Source organism: Ptychodera flava, chromosome 19 (assembly GCF_041260155.1).
Source record: "Ptychodera flava strain L36383 chromosome 19, AS_Pfla_20210202, whole genome shotgun sequence".
Lineage (NCBI taxonomy): Eukaryota > Metazoa > Hemichordata > Enteropneusta > Ptychoderidae > Ptychodera > Ptychodera flava.
Genome location: NC_091946.1, coordinates 31617419 through 31641772, shown reverse-complemented (window position 1 = coordinate 31641772; position 24354 = coordinate 31617419). Strand labels below are relative to the sequence as shown.

At 35.5% G+C, this 24354-nt stretch overlaps 1 protein-coding gene across 1 annotated transcript; it reads left to right on the top strand.

The window, feature by feature from the left end:
• Window positions 1-268: 268 nt before the first annotated feature.
• LOC139118154 (uncharacterized) lies at window positions 269-4899 on the top strand. Its single transcript, XM_070681447.1, has 4 exons — window positions 269-372; window positions 1308-1483; window positions 3413-3680; window positions 4642-4899. Exons 1-4 carry the CDS (start codon window positions 337-339, stop codon window positions 4897-4899), a joined length of 738 nt encoding a protein of 245 aa, XP_070537548.1. The 5' UTR covers window positions 269-336.
• The last annotated feature ends 19455 nt before the right edge of the window (window positions 4900-24354 follow it).

Genomic DNA, 24354 nt, shown 5'->3' with positions numbered 1-24354 from the left:
GAGCAATATTTGTAAAGTTATATTTGCTGATTGTCTGGTATGTATATTACAATGAATGTGTCCATAGTTGCCAGACTGAGTCCTGGGGCTCAGTATTATTGCATGATAATCTTTAAGTTGTATGTCCAATCTTCTCACACAATTTTTATAATTTTCATTTTATATTTCAGAGTCATCTGTTACAGGGGTAGAGAATGTAGGATCTAAGTCTGATAGAGTTGCCTATCAGCTCATCAAACCGAAACCAGTTTACAACTGCAATACAACAACAGTACCAGTAATATCAGTCTTAATGATGCATCAGTGTTAGATACATCAGGATTACAGAATCCAGAGATGGCAGACTCAAAGTTGTCAATACCATTGAAACAAGTATGTCAAACAATGATTAATGATTTTGTGTAGAAATCTCGAGTTTCCTATTTTTACTGATTTTTTGATGTTCTACATTTTTGGTAAAAATTCATCTTCTCTGGAACTATTTGATGATTGCCGTCAATTTGGGTTAGACGCATGCAACGGTGTCTTATCTTTCAACTTTGTTCAAATTATAACACAATTAGGCCAGAAAGAAAAAAATTATTGTTCATCGGATTTTTTGGACCAAGGTTCAGGAGCGGCGAGCGAAAATTTTTATTTTTATTTTTTATTTTTAATCCAAGGGTAACGATGTACTAAACTTGACAAGACGGAGAAATTTCTGCCAAAAACCAATCAAGTTTGTGTTATGCTTTGCAAAATTCAGATGTTGCAACAACGTATTGACAGTCAACTCAGGGAAGACACGTCAGAAGTCGAATTCAAAATCCCATGCCCATGAAACCCGACAAGTGTAGGGTGCCACTAGTGGCAGTACTAAAATATTTGCAATGCAGAAGTATGAATTTCCCAAAAACCAAAAAAATTTCCAAATCGGCCGAAGTAGAAGCGGCGATTCCAATGAACAATTCATTTTTTCTTTCTGGCCTTAGCAGTATTTGACTTTGGGGACTATTTGTGGATATTGGTCAAAAAATTCTTTCTCAAAAACTACTGATCAAAATGCTGTGAAATTTGATTTTTGAAGATTAAATGTTTCGCTCCTGGCCTTTCTTATGGCAATGAAAGAAAAATTCAAGGAGTAATATATTTTTTTTCATCCTGGCCTTTACTATATCTGATAACATGTATGCTAAAATCAACCTTTGTGTACTTGCAACAAAATACCACTGACTTGTTTGAAACTTTATGATGTGCAGTATTATATAGTCAGACATGTGAAATCTACCTAACCAGTTTAAGAGGTATTTCCTTTCCTTTTTTAACAGAATGAAACAAAGGATCTTCACTTGGCTGTTCAGACGGGTTTACCACAGTTGATTGCTTCTAAAGTTTTAAAAATCAGATCACTGAATTTTGCAATCAAAAAGAACCTGTTGATTCAGCTGAACAGTGACTGTGAAAGGCTGTCCAAGAAAGATGCCAGTGAAAGTTCAATTTTGAGGTAAAATTCCTTTTCAAACATAATGTGAATTTTCATGTGATTTCCTTTGAAACAGTAAAAGGTCATTGTTATTTAAGGTTGGTCGTGGTATTCAAGTAAATACTCACAAATTGGTGAAGTTTACTTTTTAGCACAATTTCAATGAGTACATTGTAAAGAAGTAAAAAATATGGGGTATCCATGCAAAATTTGAAAAAAATGATAAAATGACAAAAAATAGGAAATTTCCCCATCTTTAAGAAATATTAAAACTTCACAAAAGGTCTTCTCTGAACACAAAAGAAAGTTGGATCCCAGTACTGACATAGTATTTTCAACTGACATGTCGGCTGAAAGTCTGTCAACTTCAATCTGTAATAAGTATTGTCAAACATTTTATATAAATTTCTAAAATCACAATTTTATTTGAAAATGCTGTTTTTTCAAAGAATAAATTATTAGAAAAATGTAAAAAGGTTTAAATTGATTTTTTACATGTTGCAATATATAACCAAAAGTTGATGTTCTTTCATTTTGAAGCAAAAATAAATGGGGTCCTCATGGCAGTTTTCTTAAAAAATGCAATAAATGTGGTGAAAATGGTAGTATTTTGCTGGGTTGAGATTTTGACCCCCTAGCTCACTAATTTTCGACACACCCCAGTGACTTGTTTTTCACCACTCATCAATGTCAATATTTCCCTGGCAAAAACAATTCTTATTAATTTGATGTATCAAACTTTTCAAATAAAGTTAATGTGGTGAGAGGCATAAGTTTTTGCTATTTTTGTTGTTATTCACGCACACAAGCTTTGGTAGTGAAAATCCAAGTCAAACTCCTACACCTTTTCAACAATGGAGCTGCACTATCCTGCATAGAATACCCACAACCAACCTTATTTTTTAATTTTAATAACTGATGTAAAGTTTCAAGTCAAACGCCTACACCTTTTCAACAATGGAGCTGCACTATCCTGCATGAATACCCACGACCAACCTTAATTTTTTAATTTTAATAACTGATGTAAATGTTATAAGGGAACACTCATAAATAGCTATGGTACAAAGTTGCTCATTTCTGACATTATTTCAGTTATTTAAGTTTCTTTTGAATTATTATTATTTTTGTTCTCCTCACTTAAATATACTCAATCACCAGTTGTTAAAGTTCAACTCTCACGTTTTGCATGGTTATAATGTGTGAATTCTGTTATAAAACAGTTTTTGGTACATACCAAAAATTAAATGGTGGAAGTAACCATTCATTATGCCCATGTAAAGCGTGTGAGTTGAGCTGTGACAACCAGAGATTGAGACCATTTCAATTAGCACAACAATACAAATGATATTTCACAATAAACTTAAACAACTGAAATAATGTCAAAATTGAGCGACTTTGTCCCTTTAATGATTATCTGCAAATCAACTGTCCTGTAACTAGTATCACTCCTTATCTCAAGTTGACAACAGGGAACTCCTTTTTAAGAGTTTGTTTCGATGCTTGTAGTACATAATAAAACATCATAGAGCCATGTTTCAGTACTGTTTGCTATTACTAGTATGTAAATTAAATGTGAATCAAATGTTATTATATCTTTTGCACACAATAAAAAGTCAGATAAAGCAAGCCCATACATATTTTGAAAAAACATAAAGACCATTGTATACTGTGCCAAAACAAATTATCAACGGTTTTCTCAGGAGGGGCACCTTATTCTTGAAATTCTGAGGGAGAAGTAATTGCTTAAGGTACAGTATGGCTAAGAGGGTGTATCTAAGTTGTTGAATGACCATTTGGTAGCACATATTCATTTACGTGGCCACCTTGCAAAAATGTTAGATTGGCTAGATCTCAACTTTCCATGGTAACAGTGGCTGAATTTTCATAGATAACAGTTTACCTTAGACAGGATTACTGACCAGAATCCTACACATTTTTCTTGTCACACAGAAGAAAGACACCTTCTGATATGAAGGAATTTAAATGGCATGGCATCCTGAGAGAAATGAAGGATGAAGTCCCATACTTGTTGGATATTTTGGTTGGTGTTGCAGTCCCTGTGCATAGAGAGGCTACTAACTCAAGCCGGTGTGGAGATGCGCGAATGTACCCGATCAGTACAGTATATGGTATTCTAATGCAGCAAAGACATCGAGAACTGAGTTTACTTCAGAGGATTAATACTGTGATTTTGAGTGCTGGTAAAGCAGATTCCAAGGTATATGTTTACTTGACTCAAGAAAATTACAGATGTAATCTTGGTTGTGTATCAGTGATCCACTTCATTTTTCCTATAAATTGGCAATGCTTATGACAAATCTTTTTATTTCAAGACGTTCACTTAATTGTCAAAGGGAAGGTCTATGAAATCTATGAAAAACTGGTGTAAAATCCATCTTTGTTACTAACTTTCACTACTGATAGCGCCATGGCGCCCATTTGAAAGCCTTTGTTATCTGTGGATGTGATGTAACAGCCTAGTACTGCACTGACACTTATAGGGTTACCCCAGCTGTAGACTATGGGGAAGCCCTCTAAGTGTCAGTGCAGTGCTAGACTTTTATGTCACTTCTACCTATAACCAATAGTTTTTAAAAGGGTGTCATCGCACTATCACTTTGTGAAAGTGAATGAATAACAAAGATTGATTTGACATCAGTTTAATTTTTAGTTCATGAACACATAGTCACTGAGTAATCTTCCCCTTTAATATGGAACAGAATCTGAAATAATCCTACATAGTGATTCTAGTTCTCTACACGTGAATCTTGCATCATTCATCTGAATACCAAAGAATTATTAAAATTAGAAAAACTCTAACCACTGTCAGACCACAGATGAAATTTTTATGCACAAACTTTATTACATTCAGATAAAATTTCCATTCATAATGCAAATGTTATCTCAGGCAACTTTTTGTCTCATGGTCTGACTCAGACTGGTTACTGACTGTAACAGGGCCATGATGATTTCATTCAGTTCTTACTAACTCTACAAGTTGGTACTGTTTCTCAGGTCAAACATCAACATTCAAGTTGGTCATTTTATGGCACAAAGGGTTTTAATCAAGAGTTCTAATTGTAAAAACGACTTATCTGTCTCTTCATGTATGTAAGAATTTATCTGATATACTACTATGACAAAAGGAGGATCAGTCTTTCTCTTTTTTCTCTGATTAGCATACCCATCTTTCTATATACTGTATTGTAAGAAACAAGTCGTCAATAGGTGACACAGTCCCTGCCAGTTCAATGTTGTGTAAATCTGATTGTACAACGTTTGTCATTGAGGCTGCACTTGACTTCTTCAACATGGCCAATGTTACCAGTAAGCCAACCAGGTACATCCCACCATCTCCATCTTCAACTCAACCTGTCAAGAAAGATTATACTTTTGTTATAATTTTCTATTTGCTCAAGTCATTAGCAAATGGATAATGAAAGAGGATGAACTGTATGCGTATACATATAATTTCTGTTTCATTTGATTTCAGACTTATGATCGTTTCAACCGCTTGGTGTCTGTCTGAGTCATCAGCAGGAAATGAATATTCTTGAGTACATAGGAGGAAGATATCAAGATGAAATCATCACAAAGGTGACACAGGGCAGGAAATTTCAAATCACAGGTGACAACCTAGACTTGAAGGAAAATGTTCGGCAACTGTTGGTGAACAACAAAAACAAGGATCATCACTGGTTTACTTTAATATTAGTTTTTGACAGAATTGATTTTTCATCTTTTCCAAATGAAACCCCCAAAGCTAATCTACATGACATGCCGCCGTCATCTTTCATACCATCAAAAGAAGAAAAGCAAATTTTCAGATCAAATCTAATCGTTCTTGTTGCACGCATCATTGTAACACATCTCACAAAATTCAAACATCTTGCTTCTGTTGTACCAGACCACATAGCACACAGATATTCTCAACAAATGGAGCAAAAATCAAGTGTGTATAACCTTCCAATACAATTTAAGGATGAAAAGAAATATAGTGATATGGTAGACATCCAAGTTTCTGTTGAAGATTTTCTTACATCACTGTATGGCAAAGCTAATCAAGAAATCCCACAGGTACCATTCGGAGGGGATGAGTTAACACGAATTCGTGCACATAAGGCTAAATATATAAGGAGTGGGGCACATACACCTACAGATAGACTAGAGCATGTTTGCCCTATCGTAATTGAAAACTGGCATGCTAAACGTGCTTTCCTATCAGTTTTGTGGAGTGAATTGTACAGACAGGATTCTTCTAGGGATTCTGGGACTTTAAAATATTATAGGGAACTATTACAAAGAAACAACTTACCTTCTGATGTCACCAAAAATTATGATGCTGCTAAACAATTTCTCCTCTTGATTGTACGCTGTTTTGTCATTGAGGCTGCACTTGACTTCTTTAATATGGCCAATGTTACCAGTAAGCCAACCAGGTACATCCCACCATCTCCATCTTCAACTCAATCTGTCAAGAAAGATTATATCAATATGGTTATTGGAAAGTTTGTTGATAATTATGTGATCCCTGATGTTATAAGTGAATCCCAAGCACAATTTGGTGGCCATGATGCTCAGGTCATGGGTGCAAACCAGCAGGATATTGCCCAAGATCATTTATATTCAATTGTGCATCATCACTCCCATGTTGATTCCGCTGCTGAACATCAAGAATTTCAGCAAGTCCAGGACCACAACTATACATGTGAACATCCCCTTGGAAGTATTGGTAGACAACTCCATGGTGATGGGATGGATAGAGTTCGCCTCTACAGTAAACAGGTCCTGGAACTTGGTCTGATGTTCATGCAGCTGGATGATACACACAAGGAAGGTGATGGTGACAGAGACATCATAAATTGGAAATATTTGTTGATGTACTTTAGATCAAAGAAAGCACACCATTCAATTATGCAATTGAGGCTGTCAATAAGATTGCTCAAGTACAAGCCGTGTTGTCTGAGCAAATGGCACAACGTGTGTTATGGGGTCGATCTATAAATCAGAAAGGGGGTGCAGGCAATAATTTTCCAACAGATTTAGGGAATGAGCTTCACAATAATTTCTTCAAGTCAATGGTCAAAGCGATGGGAGCTCAGAAGACTGAAAAGGCAATCTTGAGAGCTTCAAAAGCAGCCACTGGTCTCTATGACATTACCCGTAATTTTGATAATGTCACAAACATTAAACCAGAAAAAACAGACCACCCAATGAAAACTGAAACGGCAGATATGAATCTTGTGTTGGATGATTTGCGACAGCTAAAACCTTTTCTAGTAACTCCTGGTAGGAGGCACGTACACTTTCCAGATACCGGACTAAGCCCTCTGGAGAGACTGAATATTCCAGAGTTATATTCATGGATACAAAGAAAGAAAACTGAGATATTTGATGAAGTTGGCATTCCATATACTGATGACAATAGTGATTATGAGGATGAGTATTAAATGCCCATAATCTGTTGACATGGTTATTTCAGTGAAAGAAAATAGCACAATCACTGATTTTTGAATGGACTTTTATAAAATCAATGAGACTGGATAGCCAATGTTATAAAATGCTTAGACCACACTGGGCTTGTTATGAGATCTCAGAGTGTGGATTCCTTTCATGTACAGTGTAGATTGGATAATGACTGTCATGCACACTGCTGTGGCAGTGTTTATCTGTCAAAGAAAACATACTTTGGCATTGAGTAGTTCATTTCATCTTGATGTCACACACAAAATCCCCATTTTTCAAAAGCAAGGGGTAATTTCAGGCAGTTTCCAAGTTCTGTACTGACTTTTACTGCACATTGAGTGATTTTATGCAAGCAATATTGATATCACAAAAGGTCAAAAACAGAGACTTTGTCCCTTTAAGCATTTCACTGTCGGAGTACATACATTTGTACCTTTAAGGATGTACGAGCGGTAAAATTGAAAATATTGTCATTTTTCTAAATTCTTAATTTATTTTTCTTTGTAGGTATTATCAAACTGTATAATAAAAAAAAGGGTTCACCACACTCATTTGTGAGATACAAGACTGTGAATTAAAATGCTGAGTCAGCATTATTTCACCGATGCATTTTTAATGGATGAAATAATTCAATGCTATTTATCTCAAATTAAGCACGGTGACCATACAATGTTATGTGATCACTATTATTTATTGCTTTGATTAAGCTTTGTGCAAAATCATTTTGTCATTTTCATGAAAATGACAGTAGCAGAAGTTGCTTTTCCAGCAATGCTCAATGTAATCCTACTGGAAGGGACAAATTCCATGCTTGTGTAACGCTCTTACATCCTTGACGTATTGTAAGTGCAATTTGCTTGTTTCATCATTCAATGTAACTCTGGCCACTACTCTCAAATGGGCTGTCATGGTAACAAACTCTTGACTTTTGATTGGTCTTTGTGCAAATTTCCATGTCACAGACGGGGTATCCTTGATACACCCCCTGGTTGAGTATCTTTGCGTCATTTTCTACAGGGTGTTTAGTCTTTACATGCAAGAAACTCAGTTTAACTGACTGTCTTATTGTGTATCTGTGGGATTTTCTTATATTTATAATCAAAAAGCTCCCAACTCCAATTTCATGCCTCCTGAAGACCTAACAACTTTGTGCTTCATTGGCATAGGTTGTCAAGCATTTGAGGACAAGAAACAGATAAATTGTTATTTGAAAGTCTCTTTTGTAATTAACTACATAATTTATTGACTAAAGCTGCAACTATGGTTTTTGTAGAGGTTTTTAGTTAACTTGATGGATTGAATCTTACCAATGAAAGTTTTAAAATTGTAAGGTCATATAACATGTAAGGGTCATGAAAATTGCCTATTCCATGCTGATGGAGTGAATCTTACCAATGAAAGTGGAAAAATGTAAGGTCATGTAACATGTAAGGGTCATGAAAATTGCCTATTCCATGCTGATGGATTGAATCTTAGCAATGAAAGTGGAAAAATGTAAGGTCATGTAACATGTAAGGGTCATGAAAATTGCCTATTCCATGCTGATGGATTGAATCTTACAATGAAAGTGGAAAAATGTAAGGTCATGTAACATGTAAGGGTCATGAAAATTGCCTATTCCATGCTGATGGATTGAATCTTACCAATGAAAGTGGAAAAATGTAAGGTCATGTAACATGTAAGGGTCATGAAAATTGCCTATTCCATGCTGATGGATTGAATCTTAGCAATGAAAGTGGAAAATGTAAGGTCATGTAACATGTAAGGGTCATGAAAATTGCCTATTCCATGCTGATGGATTGAATCTTAGCAATGAAAGTGGAAAAATGTAAGGTCATGTAACATGTAAGGGTCATGAAAATTGCCTATTCCATGCTGATGGAGTGAATCTTACCAATGAACGTGGAAAAATGTAAGGTCATGTAAGGGTCATGAAAATGGTCCATTCCATGCCAATACCTTGACTTATAGCTTTGATTATAACCTTTCACCCCATTTCCCTGTTTAGAGGTCCAGCTTCACCATAGAAGACAATGGACCAAACTATGGTGTTGAAAGGGTTAAAGGGACAAAGTTGCTCATTTTTTTACATTTTTTTCTGTTACTTCAGTTTCTTTTGGAATATTATTTATTATGGTCTTTTCACTGAAATGGGCTCAATCTCTATTTGTCACAGCTCATCTCACATACTGTTCATGGACATAATACATGATTACTGCCATCACTGAATTTATGGTATGTGCTAAAAATTGTATTAATAATTCAAGTGGTATGACTATGTGCTGAATGAAAGTTGAATTGTAATATATGTCAGTTAGTGTAACAACATAACTGATTTTTTGAGAAATTAAGATTATTGTAATAGGGTCAAAAACGAGCTACTTTGTCCCTGTAGGAATCATATGTTCCTTGAAAAATTTATCTAGACTATGTTGTTTTTATTGCGTCTTTTTGAATAATAATTCCAGCTGTCTCATATGTCTTTTGCTTGAAACATTTAAAGTGCACAGTATTGTTGGGCTAAATGAGAGGGATACCAAACGTTCAAGTAAAGATGAAAATATTTGTCAACAGTATGGGCAATTTTGTAATAAATAAGTCATCATTGATGACACAGTCCCCGCTTCTCTATTTGAAAAATATTTGGTGTCTAGGTAGCTGTGGAATGACATTGATGCAACTTGCGTCAGCTCTTTGACTTGCAAAATCATCTGAGCAACATTCAATAAATGACCTATCTCTGCCAGTTATAAGTTTTGATGACAAAGAAATGAAAAATCGCAACAAAATGGCTGCCTGGGGCATAAATTGGATCATACTGCAAAATAATTGACATGCATATGTACCGGTAGGACATAGTGCTTTGCTTTTGTGCCAAGTTTAAACAAAATCAATTCAAGGACGTTTGAGTTATTGCCGAAAAGACATGAAAAATCACAACAAAATTGCCGCCTGGCAGCCATATTGGATTGTATCGCGAAAATAAATAGACATGTATCTGTATGCCATAGTGCTTTGCCTTTGTGCCAAGTTTGAACAAAATCAGTTCAACAGTGTCTTAGACCCGGCTCCGGACAGACGGACGGACAGACAGGACCCAATCTATAATTCCCGCCAGACTTCATATGGCCACCATTGAGCATCTTTTCAACCCATTTTTGAGTACTGTATCCAATAAAAAGTGGATTTTAAATGGTTTCAGTTGTAATTTCATTATGTAGATCTTTGTAAACAAGGGAATTATTATCTTAACAAATACTTGATGTCCATAAATTTGAAATGATAGCGGCCAACTTTTATGACATCCAAGTGAACTTACTACCCTGGTGTTTTGTTGGTACAATATCATTCAGCTATATATACCAGTACGATATCATACCTTTTGAAACAGCAACAAAATGTTCTAGGGTGAGTTGGAACACACAAAATTAGTGGTATGATTGACTTTTTAAGCTCATTATCATAAATTCATATCAACAAAATGCCAGGATGTACAGGTCACATGGGTTCACAAATGTGCCCTACTGATGTAAGAATGCACGAGACCTGAGTAGTGAACATTACAACAATGTAAAATAACAATTGTATGGTGCACTTTATTATATTGCTGGTTTGTTTACACTATAAAAATGATTTTGAGGTAATAGATACAATGATATGAGACCAAACTATCAAAATAACGTTAAATTTATGCAGTACACACTACGGTGACAATATGAATACTGGCCATTTCAACAATACAGATCTAGAATGTTCAGTGTGTTTATATGAAATTGTCACAGATGTATCTATTGGTTGCCACTTTTTTACTGAATCTTTAAAAGGTTTTGTCAAGTATATAATTTTGTCAAGGCAATGTTGTATTTAAACTTGTGATGTATGATGAGTTTTGCTGGTGCCCAAATTCAAAAGAATAAATTTCATTTATTTCAAGATCAAGGACTACAGTGGTTTTTTTTTTTATTTCAGGGTTAAATTATTTACATAAGGATCAGTGACACATGAAGTATTATATAGACAATATTTACATGGTTGTGAACATATTTTAAATTGTAGAAAAAGACATAAAAAAACAAAATCAATGACACACTATTCACACACATTTGATCTATGAGTAAATACTAAATCTGCAAGTTGAAAACTTCTCGTAAATATTCAGTCTGGATACCCTTTAAAAGATGTACTGTTCAGTATTCATAAGATATGCTAAATTTTGTTTGGCCTTAAGTTTCTCGTGAAATATTATTTGTATTGTTCTACTCATTGAAATGAGCTCAATCACTGGTTACAACATTAACAGCTCAACTCAAACCCTGTACATGAGCATAATGCATGATTACTTCCATCATTTAATTTTTGACATGTACCAAAAATTGTTTAATAGAAGAACTTGCGTGTTAAAACCATGCACAGAGTAAGAATTGAACTGTAACAACTGGTGATTAAGTATAATTCTGTGAAGAGAACAACATCAATATTCAAAAGAAACATGTGATATTGTTTGGGGCGTATACGGAAACTTAATCTACTATCACCCGTGACGTCAGTTCTGTTTCTATACATTTATTACTACAACTACTTAAACTATTGCTACAGTAAAGAAGGTCACCAGTGAGTGAAAGTGGAGAGATTTGTAGAGAGATGAGCGGAGTGTTCTGAATCAATCCCAAGGCTAGTAGGGTGCATGAACGCCAGTCAAGTTGAAGTTGAAGTGGCAGTGGCTGAATCAAAGTCTATGTAACATATGATAAGTTTACTAAGATATAGCTTATACTTTGGCGGAAAATGAGAGACTTTGTCCCTCTAACCCTTTCACTGCCATGATTTGTCCCAAATCCATTGTTTTCTAAGGTAAATCCTGTACACAGGGAAGTGCGGGTGAAAGGGTTAGACCACTTCCATTTCAATATCTTCACCTGGGGAACATGATATGCATGTACATGAAATTTACATACTGAACAACATAAATGTTTGGGTGAATCATCTAAAGGCTTTGCAAAATCAAAATGGTTTAAGAGAATTTCCCGCAAACATTCAACTGAACTTAGGCAATATTTACGCATTGATGTAGATACATTTCTGATTAAAGCTATGTCTGATTTATTATAATATAAGATTGCCCTAGCTAAACTACCATCCCTCCCTGCCCTACCTGTTTTCTTGAAAGTAAAACTCAATGGTCTTTGGTACCCCAATATGGATCACTTGCCTCACCCGCTGACAATCAAGACCATCCCAAGAGCTACAGTGGCAAAAACGACTCGCAGAGAAGAAGAAGAATTCATGAGAGAAGAAAGAACTTCTGATTTCATTGCTGCTGTTTGTGGGGCGTGATATTGGTTGAATAGTCTGTATTTAGGAAGACATGGAGCATTGGCAGGCTGAAACTGATCCTTGCCAAGAATGTGTTCAACAAGATATATGCATATCCGCACCATTCTAATGGGAGATAGATAAATGTCAACGGAAAATCTAACTTTCTCTTCTTCAAATCTTCAGCTAGGGGTTCTAAAATTATACTATAACTTTCTTTTCCGCTTTGGCTTGGTAGACGCAGGTACTTTTCGTAGAAGATATTGGGGCGGTTTGGGTTTTCACTTATCCTCACAGGATTTTGAAGACACAAGGATGACACTATGGCCTCTTCATACTTTTTTGTTGCAGTAGCTGTCAGTGCCAGGTGGGGAATATTTGGAAACAAAGACGCAAGAACACAGAGGCGAGAGTAGTCTGGGCGAAAGTCATATCCCCTGTAATAAAAATTAAAGAGAAATGTTGTGAATTAATAGTGCAGATAAACCTGCAGCAATTATCTACTGGTACACAATTCATGACTCAGCATAAATCTGACATTTATTCAATGTATTAACCCAAAATTAAGAACCACGTCAAAAATGATATGATTTTGAGTTGGTTGAGAATTCCTTAAATTGCATATTTTTTTTTTCCATTTGCAGAAAAATCGATCGAGACCTGAATAAACTCAGAAATAAGCAGAAATAATGTGTTTTTATTTATTGTTATTATTTATATTGTTGATACATTATATATCGATATCTTACAAGTGTGATAATGAAGTAGTTTTCTATCTTGGTTGTGTTTTAGGTATGAATGGAGTTGTCACAGTAAGGAAATAATGGGAAGCGTTGATCAATATTCAACAATTAAGTTTCATGGTGGGGGGGGGGGGGGCAAAACTTAAGATTTGGTTTTTTATCAGACATTGAAGTATTGACACTGTCCCTTAAGACATGTTCATGTGACAATATAAAATTTGTTGATTTGCTTTTCTCTGTTCTGTTCTTCAAGCTGAGTGGTCAGGTTCAATTTATTTACTTTATTTATTTATTTATTTATTTATTAGATGGACAAATGAGATATACTATGTGCTATAGTACACTTTTTATCTTTGTTGTTTGTCATTTATATTTTCATACATTTGTGTGGAGAGACTGTTGTGACTATACAAAGCAACAGCAGATAAAAGTGACACCACAATCAAATGACAATGCAGAAAAACTAGTATAAGCACACATCCTACAGCACACATGCTAATTAGTAAAAGGTGGAAAACAGAAATAAACAAATCGGTTTTTAAGTGAGTTTTAAGACCGTCAACAGTGGTAACATCTGAAAATGGGGGAATGTTTTCTCAGATTAATTCTAGAGGCGATGAGGAAACTATGCAGCTGTCTGCTTGGTACTTTAAAAGACATTGTACACAATGGACGAACAATTACAGTGTGCACTGACCAGTTGTAAACAAAAATAGTAATTTAGTATCTAAAATGTACGCCTCCTCTGGCCCAGTTCACTGTGGGGCAAGGTTCTCTCATATACCTAGTATTATTTTTACACAAGGAGCATGATTTTACTCACCAGTCAATACAACAATGAGCTTCATCCACAGCTACAGCAACTAGATTTTCCCGGTATTTTCTTGAGATCAATAAACTTCTCCCATCTTTGTTAGACACAATTGCTTCAGGGTGGGCAAATAAAACATGGATATCTCCTGTTTCGATTAGCTTCAGATCATCTGTTTCTTCTAACTCAACTTCTGAAATATCTTCGCTACACGCTTTGGTCTTCACGTCAAGGGAAGCTGCTCTCATACCAATTGCTCGCAATTTTTGCACTTGCTCCAAAATCAGAGCATTTAGTGGTGAAATCACCAACACTGTTCTCAAAGTGTCACAGTGACCAATTGCTTGCATGACAAGAGATATGGCAAGAGCTGGTATATTACAGATTTCCCGTAACCCGTCGGCAACACAACCATAGCATCACGGCCATCATAAATGCTTTTTAAGGCCTCCACCTGTTTTTCCCGTAGCTTCAATGATGGGGAAAACAGTGTATTGATTTCTGTAATGCGTCCTGGAAATCCATACTTTTAGTTACTGAGAGGGTGGGTCGAAAAATTTGCCTTACAAACTCACTGCAAAAGTTCCGCCGACGGTCTTGATCAAACTAATATTATGGCGGTTTTTTGCTATCGTTTGGGAATATTATTTGGCGGTGTTTGCTATCGTTCGGTAACAACAAACATTCAACTTACCGTAAATCGTATTATATCCATTAAATGCTCAATGACTGCGTCCATCATGTCAATAGTTTCCTGCACCGATGTATAAAACTTCATCAAAATAAAGAGTGACCTTGCGTGAAAACATCCTACTTCTGCTTGCTCTATCTCCGCCATCAAGATCACCCTCTGAATCCGCTGCCATAGTGATTTCAGAACCGGAATGCAGTCGACGAATCATTTACCTTCCCCTACATCGAACGCCATTTTGGCAACGTCATTGGTCGTTCAAAGTGGATTTTGAGAGGCGTGTTGACCGCGTCCCAGAAGGCCAAAGTCATGCACGGCGCCCTCTGGAGAGGCTAGTTCCGAACGTTTTTGCGGTGTACAAAATGTCTGCAGGTAAAGGAAAATCGCGCCGAGAAAATGTTCAGCGTGCCCTCAAAACACGCTGGAAGGTACGAGAATTCAGCAAAGAGATCAAAAAATGCAACATGACCGTAGCCTGTACAGCGTATTAAGTCAGAAGAGTGACGTCTGATTCGCTACAAGAGAAGGTCGTGGTTATAATCCCAATGATAGTGTCGCTAGAAGACCTACCGGAGAATGGAAGAATGGCCGGCGCATTGTCGATTTGAGTGTACTAGCCGAAAATCTTGACACTTGTGTCAGTTGAGGGCTTGCCTTTACGATTGTCATCGTGTATTAGGGAAACGCCAAGTTCACGGCCTCGGCTCCTGGCTCCACGTAGTGTGTGACAACTTAGCCTGCAGCGAAGTCAACCTAATCCCCAACGATAAGCGTCACGGCAATAAATATTACGTGATTTTTTGTATGCTGTATTAATATATAGACTCTAAAAAATAGAAGAAACTAAAAGTCTTTGCTTTGTTCTGTCATTTCCCTCTCATTAAAATTTACAGGTAGGCTTGAATCATGACCATGCCTGGACAAGGCCAATGCAAGTAGCCACTGCAGGTCAGCAGCATTTGAAGAGCGCCCTCGCGCGACGAACCCGGGAGATCATGGTTTATCGCCAGAACCTGTGAATCCTAGTTAGATTTTGCAAAATTGTGAAAAATCGAGCTCGGTGACCTACTAAACAAAATGTGGTTTTGAAAAATTCACAAAAAGAGCTATTATTTAGCAAAGTTTGAGAAAATTGACATTAGTAGAAACTATCAATAATTAATAAATTACTCTCTCCCATTCCTAAAATTTGGGGCATATTTGTTGCAATTTGGGTTAAAAAATAAATATCATGACTTTTTAACTCAATTTTAATGAGTGCAAAATCTTCAAAGTAGCTTTGGTTAATAATTTCTTTATTCTTTTACAGTGTAAACGTGAAAAGTGCAATCATGATATAAATATGAAAATGATGACCTGTTTTATTGATTTTTAGTGATTTTCTGAAAAACCGTGAATTTTTAAAGTCATTTTGTAAAAAAACAAGCGCGGTGACCCCATCTTTTTTTCCCAGTTTTGGACTTTTCACATATGTAGGTATTCAAAAATCCCCATTTGAAAAAATTGACATTTAATACTTTTACTTTTTCCGATCGTACATCCTTAACTCAACAAGATAAATAGCTTCAGATATTTTAAATCAAGAACAAACCGTTTTAAAAAGGGCAACTTTGTTGATCCAGTAATTTTTAGTGTGGTGTTTAGTGTACAGTTTTTGGGGCAACACTCCGCAGTAGTTTTATTGGTTGTAATTTGTTTCCATACTATTTTTGTTGCAATTTTGGTGTTTTTTATTATATTGTGTGCTGTATAGTGGGATAGTGTTTGTTTAACAACACCAAGTCACAATCCTTATCGACTCGATTTGGTAATAATTAATATAAGTATTATATAGAAATAATAACGCGAATAATAATAGGTTCAATTTCCGTGAAATTTTCACTGTAAGGGTATTTGGGTCGAAAAGACCAAATATGATATCGATTTCACTGCCCCATGTTTCCATGGTAACCATTTTAGGGGTTGAAAATTTCAGTTTTCTAATATTCCATGAAAAGTTACTTTGATTGATATGAAAATTATCTAGTGGGGAGTTAAGGTCAGAGAACACAAAAACCAGACTTATTTTAATGTTTTGAGTTGCCATGGTAACTATTTTGGGATTGAAAATGTTACTTTTTCCCTAATTCCTATTAAAGAACGATTGATTGATGTAAAAATTTGATCATAAGGGTTTGTCTGGTTAGCACACCAAAAAATATCACACTCATTGTAATGTGAGATGTTTCCATGGCAACCATTCAGGAGTAAAAATTACCATTTTTTTAAAGATTCCATCTAAAATCCAGGAATCAATAGAATGTGTAATATCAAAGGGATATTTTGGGTTAGAAAGACCAAATATCCAGTGTAAAAATCCAGTAATCAACAGAAATATTATACCAAAGGGTTATTTTGGGTTAGAAAGACAAAATATGATATCCATTTTTACTGCCCTGTTTCCATAGTAACCTATTTGCATTTTAAAATTTCATTTTTTTTCCAAATTCCATTAAAAGTAATCCCAGTTACTATGCAAATGCTCTCCTAAGTGTATTTATCACAGCATGAACTCCATGTTAATTTTTGTTTATGTTGCCTTGGTAAAAAATATTGGTAACCACAGTTTTTTTATTTCAAAACCATAGACCTTCGAGAGGGTCTATGCTAAAACATAATTCACTGTTTTTCATTTATTTTATGGATGTCTAAGTAACAACTTAGAAATTTGTTCTATAATAAAAATAATTGTAATTTCTTTGCCTTCATTCTAGGATGAATAGTAAACATAGTATATATTGGTGCCATTCTGGTCAAAATTATGTTTTCCGTTAATTTTAGTGTGTTAGAATTAATTTTATATAGACCAGAAATAATTTTGACGTATTTTTAATTTTGTTTCATGCAGTCATCCCAAATAACTGTTATATAGTATAGTACTAACTCATTATGCATCGAATTATGTTTATGCCTTCAAATTAATTTTATGTGCTAAAATTATTCTACTAGTATCTCAAATTAATTAATTTTAATTTATAATATTAATAATTAATTATGATTAATTTTTTTCGTTAACCAGAGAAAAAAAGGCTATTTTACAAGATTCTGCCTATGAAGTGAATTTTCTAGTCTTTTGATGTGTATACTTGCACACCTTTAGGCTTTAATACCCAAGAAAACAGGTGTAATGGACGACAGTGGGACTCAAAAGTTTTGTGACCTATAAACAACCCGTTTAACCCTCAGAGTTGTATGCAAATTTTAAAAGTCGCCATGACGACCTGACAACAAATTGGCCTTTTCAGCACTAAGACATAGTGTAGCAGGGCTAAAAATAAACCATGGCCCTTCTGTCGGGAGGAGGCATAATTTCTGTGTCATTGTGATTGATACATTATTATCAAAATGCAACGAGAATGCGTTTTTATTGGCCATCGTTTCCTGTGTCTGTCATTCAAGTATGCCAGTTCAGATATTGAAACTTTGTTGCAAAGTTCCACCGCACGGCCGGTTGTCTTCGTAATTTCCAGAACAAAGTAATATTATGGCAAATTTCTGTGCCCAGCTGGGTTTGACTGCATGCATTTATCTAGCTCGTCCCAAAGTGACGGACGCATCTTTCAACCTTTCAGCTTGGTGAAAAACGCATTTATTGATTCGCCAAAGGCCTGTGGATTCGCATATTTTTGCACAAGTGCTACATGGACATAGGAAAAAGTTCGACTCACCCTAGCCCTCTCGATTGTTGAATACAACCACGGTCCATGATGAGAGTTCTCGAATCAAAAACTGTAGTGTAGCCGTGCTCGAATACAAATATCTTCTTATTAAATTACGTCATTGTTATACAGAGTTAGCATTCCAAAGTCCTTCACCCTGTTTAGGGCGGCATTCCATCTGAATGATTGAACGACGTGAAACGCAAAATTCTATAGCATATGTTCCGGCAATATGTACAGTGTCAGTAGAAATACTGTATACGCTGCTGAGTTACGTAAGCTTATAACAAAATGGCCACAGGCGGCGTGAACTTCTGAAAGGATTTCCTAAACGTCCTACTTGGTACCTTAGACACTCACATGTGATATCCTGAAAAGTATTCTCTGCAGTAATTCCAGTTTCTGTCAAATTCCATCATTTTTAAAGCTCACAACGACACGATAGCGCGAGATCGGAGACGTTCTACTGTCACGCCACGCACTTTCAATTGCGCATGCTCGGGGATTCGCGTCGCGTCTCTGAAGGGCGCGCGCGTGTTCCGACAGAGAAGAGCTGAACGCGAATCGCAGGGTTTCTGCCAGACTACACTGCCAGGGCGAAACATGCGAAATGCAGAAACAATGTTTATTCTGCAATGCCAATATGACGCTTACGAAGTAAGTCTGAATAAGTTTTAAATTATACATCAGAATGAATCCATTGTACATTGGTACGTTTATGAAAGAATTAGTACAGGATACGTGTCTGAGATGTTTTTCAATTTTAGGTCAGTTATTAGAGTTGGGGTTTGGGGTGGGGGGTTCTGAGACCTAACTTAAGCAATTAAGTTAGATTTATAAAATGAACTTTTAATATTACCCCTACTGTATGGAAAATATTCGTTCGGTGGTCGCAGCATAGCAATTTCACTGCAGAGAGAGAGAGAGAGAGATTTAATTTATATTGGAAATCTTTTTCATAGTCGTGACTTTTGATGGAAGAAAACTAAAAACAAAATTAAATTGAACCGATTGAACGTGTATCCGTAAAGTTCGCACAAAAGTTAAAAGTCTAGGCCTGCTGGTATCGCGTAAACTGCTTGGTGTCACTTTTCCGACAAGCATTTAATTACCCCTTGGCTTAATGATATCCCCCTCTCTCCGTACAGTATGATGCACAATTCTGCGCTGCACGTAAAACAATTGGAAGTCACCCTATTGACAAAATTAAAATATACAACACCTCTTTTTCAGAATTCCCACACAGCTTCAATGAACTGTTATTAGATTTCTATATAATACTTATAGCCCCTAAACTTGTAATAATAATAATAATAATAATAATAATAATAATAATAAAGTAATAATAATAATAATAATAATAATTTTAACTCAGGAACAGGAAGATAAGGACTAAATGCTAATTCAGCAGTTTAACTTTTCAGATTAAATGTCAACTTTGAAAAAAAAAAACAGTTTTAAGCATTTCTTAGTCTGTTCGAAAAAAACATATAGTGTGCCAACGTAAGAAAAAGCCGTTTGTATGAGAAACTTTGCAATTCTGAACTTAACGTACATGGCGCTATAGTAATCTGGATCAAGTGTGTAAGCAACAAAAACAAATAAATACGTTACTGCAAGTCGGTAAAAAGTTTCTAATCCTGTTACGAGTATGTGCATCAAATGCTGAAACCTACGAATCATCTACAATTTAAAAGCGTAGAAAATCAAATTAATTTATTGTTTATTTGTTATGCATACTAAAGATACTGAATCGCCTGTCTGTTCCGCCGCTATCACTGTAGGTATCATTTGTTTCTCCAATATACCGTTAGAGGGCTCTTAAAACAGCAAAATGACCCACTGGGCGTTCTTATTTAAAATGTTATACTACTCATGCGTTAACATCATTACTGAGCCCACACTGAGTTCGATCGTATCAAGCAATGTAGGTATATTTTTGTTACTTTGGTGTTGCTGCTGCTTTTGTCGTTGGTGCCAGTGCAATAATGCTTGTTTTGTCTCTGATCCCGTTTCTTTGGTTTGTGAATGATATTTTATCGTGTAATGGTAAAACGAAGCAGTGCATTATTCGGAAAATAACGGTTTTTTGTTTTTGTTTGTTTGGTTTTGGTTTTGGGTGTTTTTCGTGGATTTTTAGGTATTTTTTTCTTCGATGGACTGTAATGTTAAGGTGACGCTATCTTCTTATACATTTCTTTTGGAATGTATAGACAATTCTCTGTCCTTATCAAGAATTGGAAACAGCGTCGTCCCGCAAAGAGGCCCATGCAAGTTGTACATCAGGAGCTGCTTGTATGCGAAAGACTATGCGAATTCTACGTTCTCAAAAGGTGGTTTTTTTTCAAGAAAATCCAGAGTGTATTTCCTTTTCCTTTTGACAGCATTGCCGGGGGTCAGGTTTAAAATGAAAATGTAGCATTTAGCATATTTGAATCTTTCATGAAAGACTTTTACATGCACTTTGTATATAATGAATAATGTTCAAAGTGACCTAAGCTTGTTTTTTGCGTGAGTGTCTAATTTTCAAGTGTTGGTAAGTTTCAGCTTCGATTGGGCCAGAACCCTATGCAGCTATTCAGTGCTCGTGAGAACAAAGAAAAGTCAATGAGATTATTCTATTTACGTGTCTGAAAACTCGTTAAGGTGGAGTTGTATGTTGCCAACAGTTATTTTTTCAAAGCAATATTTCTCATCGAAATTGACAAGGAAACCCCCACATACTATATATTTTCAAAAAGCAGAGACTCTAAAGTTTAGCATGATGGTAGCAGTAGTTTACTCAAAGGATGAAGTGGGTGTATATTTGCGGTAAAAAACTTCAATTTTGGTATTAATGATAAAAATTAATTTAAGTCAACAACTTAACGCTATTTTCTAAAATGTAATATTTCACTTGAAAGAGGAGTACATGCAGAAAAAACGACTATTTTATTTTGCATTATCTATCCTCAGTCTAAAATAGCATGGGTTGAAAGATTTACACGCCAAAAAGTGATTAAAATCATGATTAGCAAAATGGAAATGCCTCTTTTTCAAAAAATAAGAACTTTATTGCCAAACAAAATATTCGTTTTCTTATATAGTATTTAAAGAACATGATGTGAAAATTTCAGAAAATTTGACTCGGCCAGAGTTGAGTTAAATTCTTTGGAAATCTTGAAATTGGGAGAAAAAAGACGCCAGGAAATCGGGTGATTTGCATACATTTGCATAAATCGACACTTTTTTATCATGCAACTTACAACAGCTTGACAAGCTTAAAGGTGAACCCAACCAATATTTTAATTTTTGGGTTAACAAATTAATTAAAATTGAAAGAATATTTGCAAAACAAAAATATTTTTGAGCAAAAGGCGCTGTGTTGGGTGCAGCGCTCCCTTAAGTTTTTATTTGCTTTGAGTTAGAATGGTTTGATTCTTAATCTTCATGTATTACCTTGAATGGAAATGATAATTGGACCAGTTTAATGTCATATTACACAGTGGCTACTGTGATTCTTACAATGATAAACGTTAAGAAAAACGTTAAGAAAATAAACGTTAAGAAAATGTACATTAAGTCATTCTTATTCACACACGGTCCACCATAAAAGTTACCGTGCACGTGATTCTGGGGATATTTTTAACTAAAGTGATAAGCCAGTAGGTAACAAACAACAAATCTATTGTTTAATTTTAAATCACGCTACCAATTAACATAGTTGTCGGATTAAAGTCCAGGAATTGTTAATTTCAAACAAAGACACTCTTCCCCTGTACTCTTGCATCATTTTCCGGTGATTGGCGGCTGCTATCGTCTATTCATAGTTACCAATGAGACTGTGCCTATTACATGATTATAAAGGCAGTAGCTCTCTCTAACAGTCACTGAACGGACGTGTCGCACTGAATTAATCAAAAGATGTATGTATTGTATGACATTAGTTTTTGTTGTTTTTGGTGTTACTGCTTTGTCTCGATGGTGACGGTAGTGAAGGTGCCCATACTATGCATTGCGTATTTTCCTAATATTTCTTTTATCGAATATTACTTTGATCAAAGAAATATTAGTGCAGTTTTAGAAATAGAAAGGCAAATGACAGTGAGCTGTAGGCGGAAAAATCTACAAAAATTGAAATCTCAAACCCACTAGAAAACTTTTTAGTGGGTCCAAGATTAAAACGATCGACTACCGAGTCTGACAACCGTCAGCGATTTCACTTGCCTCCTCGAAGAAATTCAGAGAGTAACTGGCCTTGAACTTGGCAACATTGTAATTCGCTGTCATTGGAAGGTATCGAAATAGTGAGCTGTTGCTTCGCGATTATAAACACATAAGTTAATGGTTTTTTATTGGAAATACTCTTTGCTTTAGTTTTTGTATTCCTGACAAAAAGATCACCGTATGCAAGTAAACTGTTTCTTTTCTATTTTCAGTTGAACACGAACATTTAAATTGCTTCGCGTGAACCTTCTTGATAAGCGTTACCCTTCACAGCAATGGATGAGGAAGATGATTCTATATCCCAATACTGTGCGCCAGCTGAATTGAAACTGAACCATCGACTGAACACTAAAAATAAGTTTAACCCAGAAATAATTCGCCTTTTTTGATATTGACTAAAATGTCTCACCGGTTTGTGAAATGCTTTGGTGTGAAAGGTGAGGGTCATACAAGTTCAAGTCAAGAGACAAGATCTAGAAGACTTGTTGGTCAACTCAACGTATATTCGCAAAGATTGAAACCTCCTGCGACGAAATGGCCATTACATATTACATTGCGTAAAGACTTTGGTCAACCCGCGGTAAGTTAACGATTTGACCTATTACTATTACTATACTGTTGCAATATCGGATAGACTAACTTATGCAAAGTCTGTCCTGTTTTTTTTCCTGAATTCGAATTATGCTATTACTTCATTTTATGCATAACGTATCATGTATGCCATAGTCACAAGTCATCTGATGTGTGCAGACAAGAAAGGCAGTTTCAGAGTAATCGTAATCTCTAAACATTTCGAAATTTGAGAACATTTACTTCGCCAATAGTGAAATGAAAATTTTTTAAAATTGACCTACGTGAAATTCGAGAAATTGGTTCATACCACCTTTGCAATTGCGCTTTGCGGTCACCAAATTTCTCTCCAAAATATTTCCTCTTTACATATTGTACTGTTATCGTGGTCTAATAGGTTGTGCTACTATTATCGTAAAAAAAAAAATGCAAGTTAAATATTCCTAGCTTCTCAGGGACCTCACTTTTCAATGCCCCTTTTTCTTATAAATATGACAAGCAAATATTGTCGCACACAAACATTGAAATCACAGAAAAATGAACGAAAAGCTGCCAATTAAACCGTTTGAGAAAACTTACCAGCGTTAAATTTTGTACAATGCGTGACATGATTAAGTCAACCATTTTTTTTAAACATGAAAATCAACGGATTGCAATATGACACGAGTAATCAACCATAAATTGACAGATTTTTCAAATGAGATTTGCCAAGTTAACGTGGTATTTTGACTAGCAAACTGAAGTGCATCAGAACATGGGATATTGCATTGTGTCGCCGGGCCAGTACTATAACAATGCATTTCTTTTTCAGCAAAGTTATAAAATAGTTGAAGGAAAGGAGCTCATTCTAAAGAATTCGCATTCGATTCCTGTCCATGAAGGAAAAGTGATAACATTTACTTTGGATAGAGGTGAAAGCACTTACCTGGAAATCCCTAAAGCTGAGGTGTGTTCATTTCAAACCTTTGAAAATTGCAAAGCAGTATCTGTATTCGAAAAGGAACTATCATATTTCCTATCATAGACCGAAGATTAAAATTCGAAACAATGCATCTGACATTAATGAACAACCAGCGCTTTTTAATTCTAATTCCCTTCCTTTTTTCAGTGATCGACGATACTACAAAGAAACGTTAGGCGCTGATTTTCCTAAAAAGCAATTTGAATTTACTCGTTTGTCTATTTGGTGTTTATATTTCTTATCCCGCTGAGACAAAATTGTAAGTTTATTACCCATTTGAACTCTATTTGAATTTTTCCTCTCTTTCCTGATGTTATTCTCTGATTGACTCGTGTAAATAGAAAGTAATTTACAACAACTAAAAACAGACTTATTAATCAATACATTTTACTTATAATGATTTTTCATTCAAACTTTTCCCCAATTGCCAGTC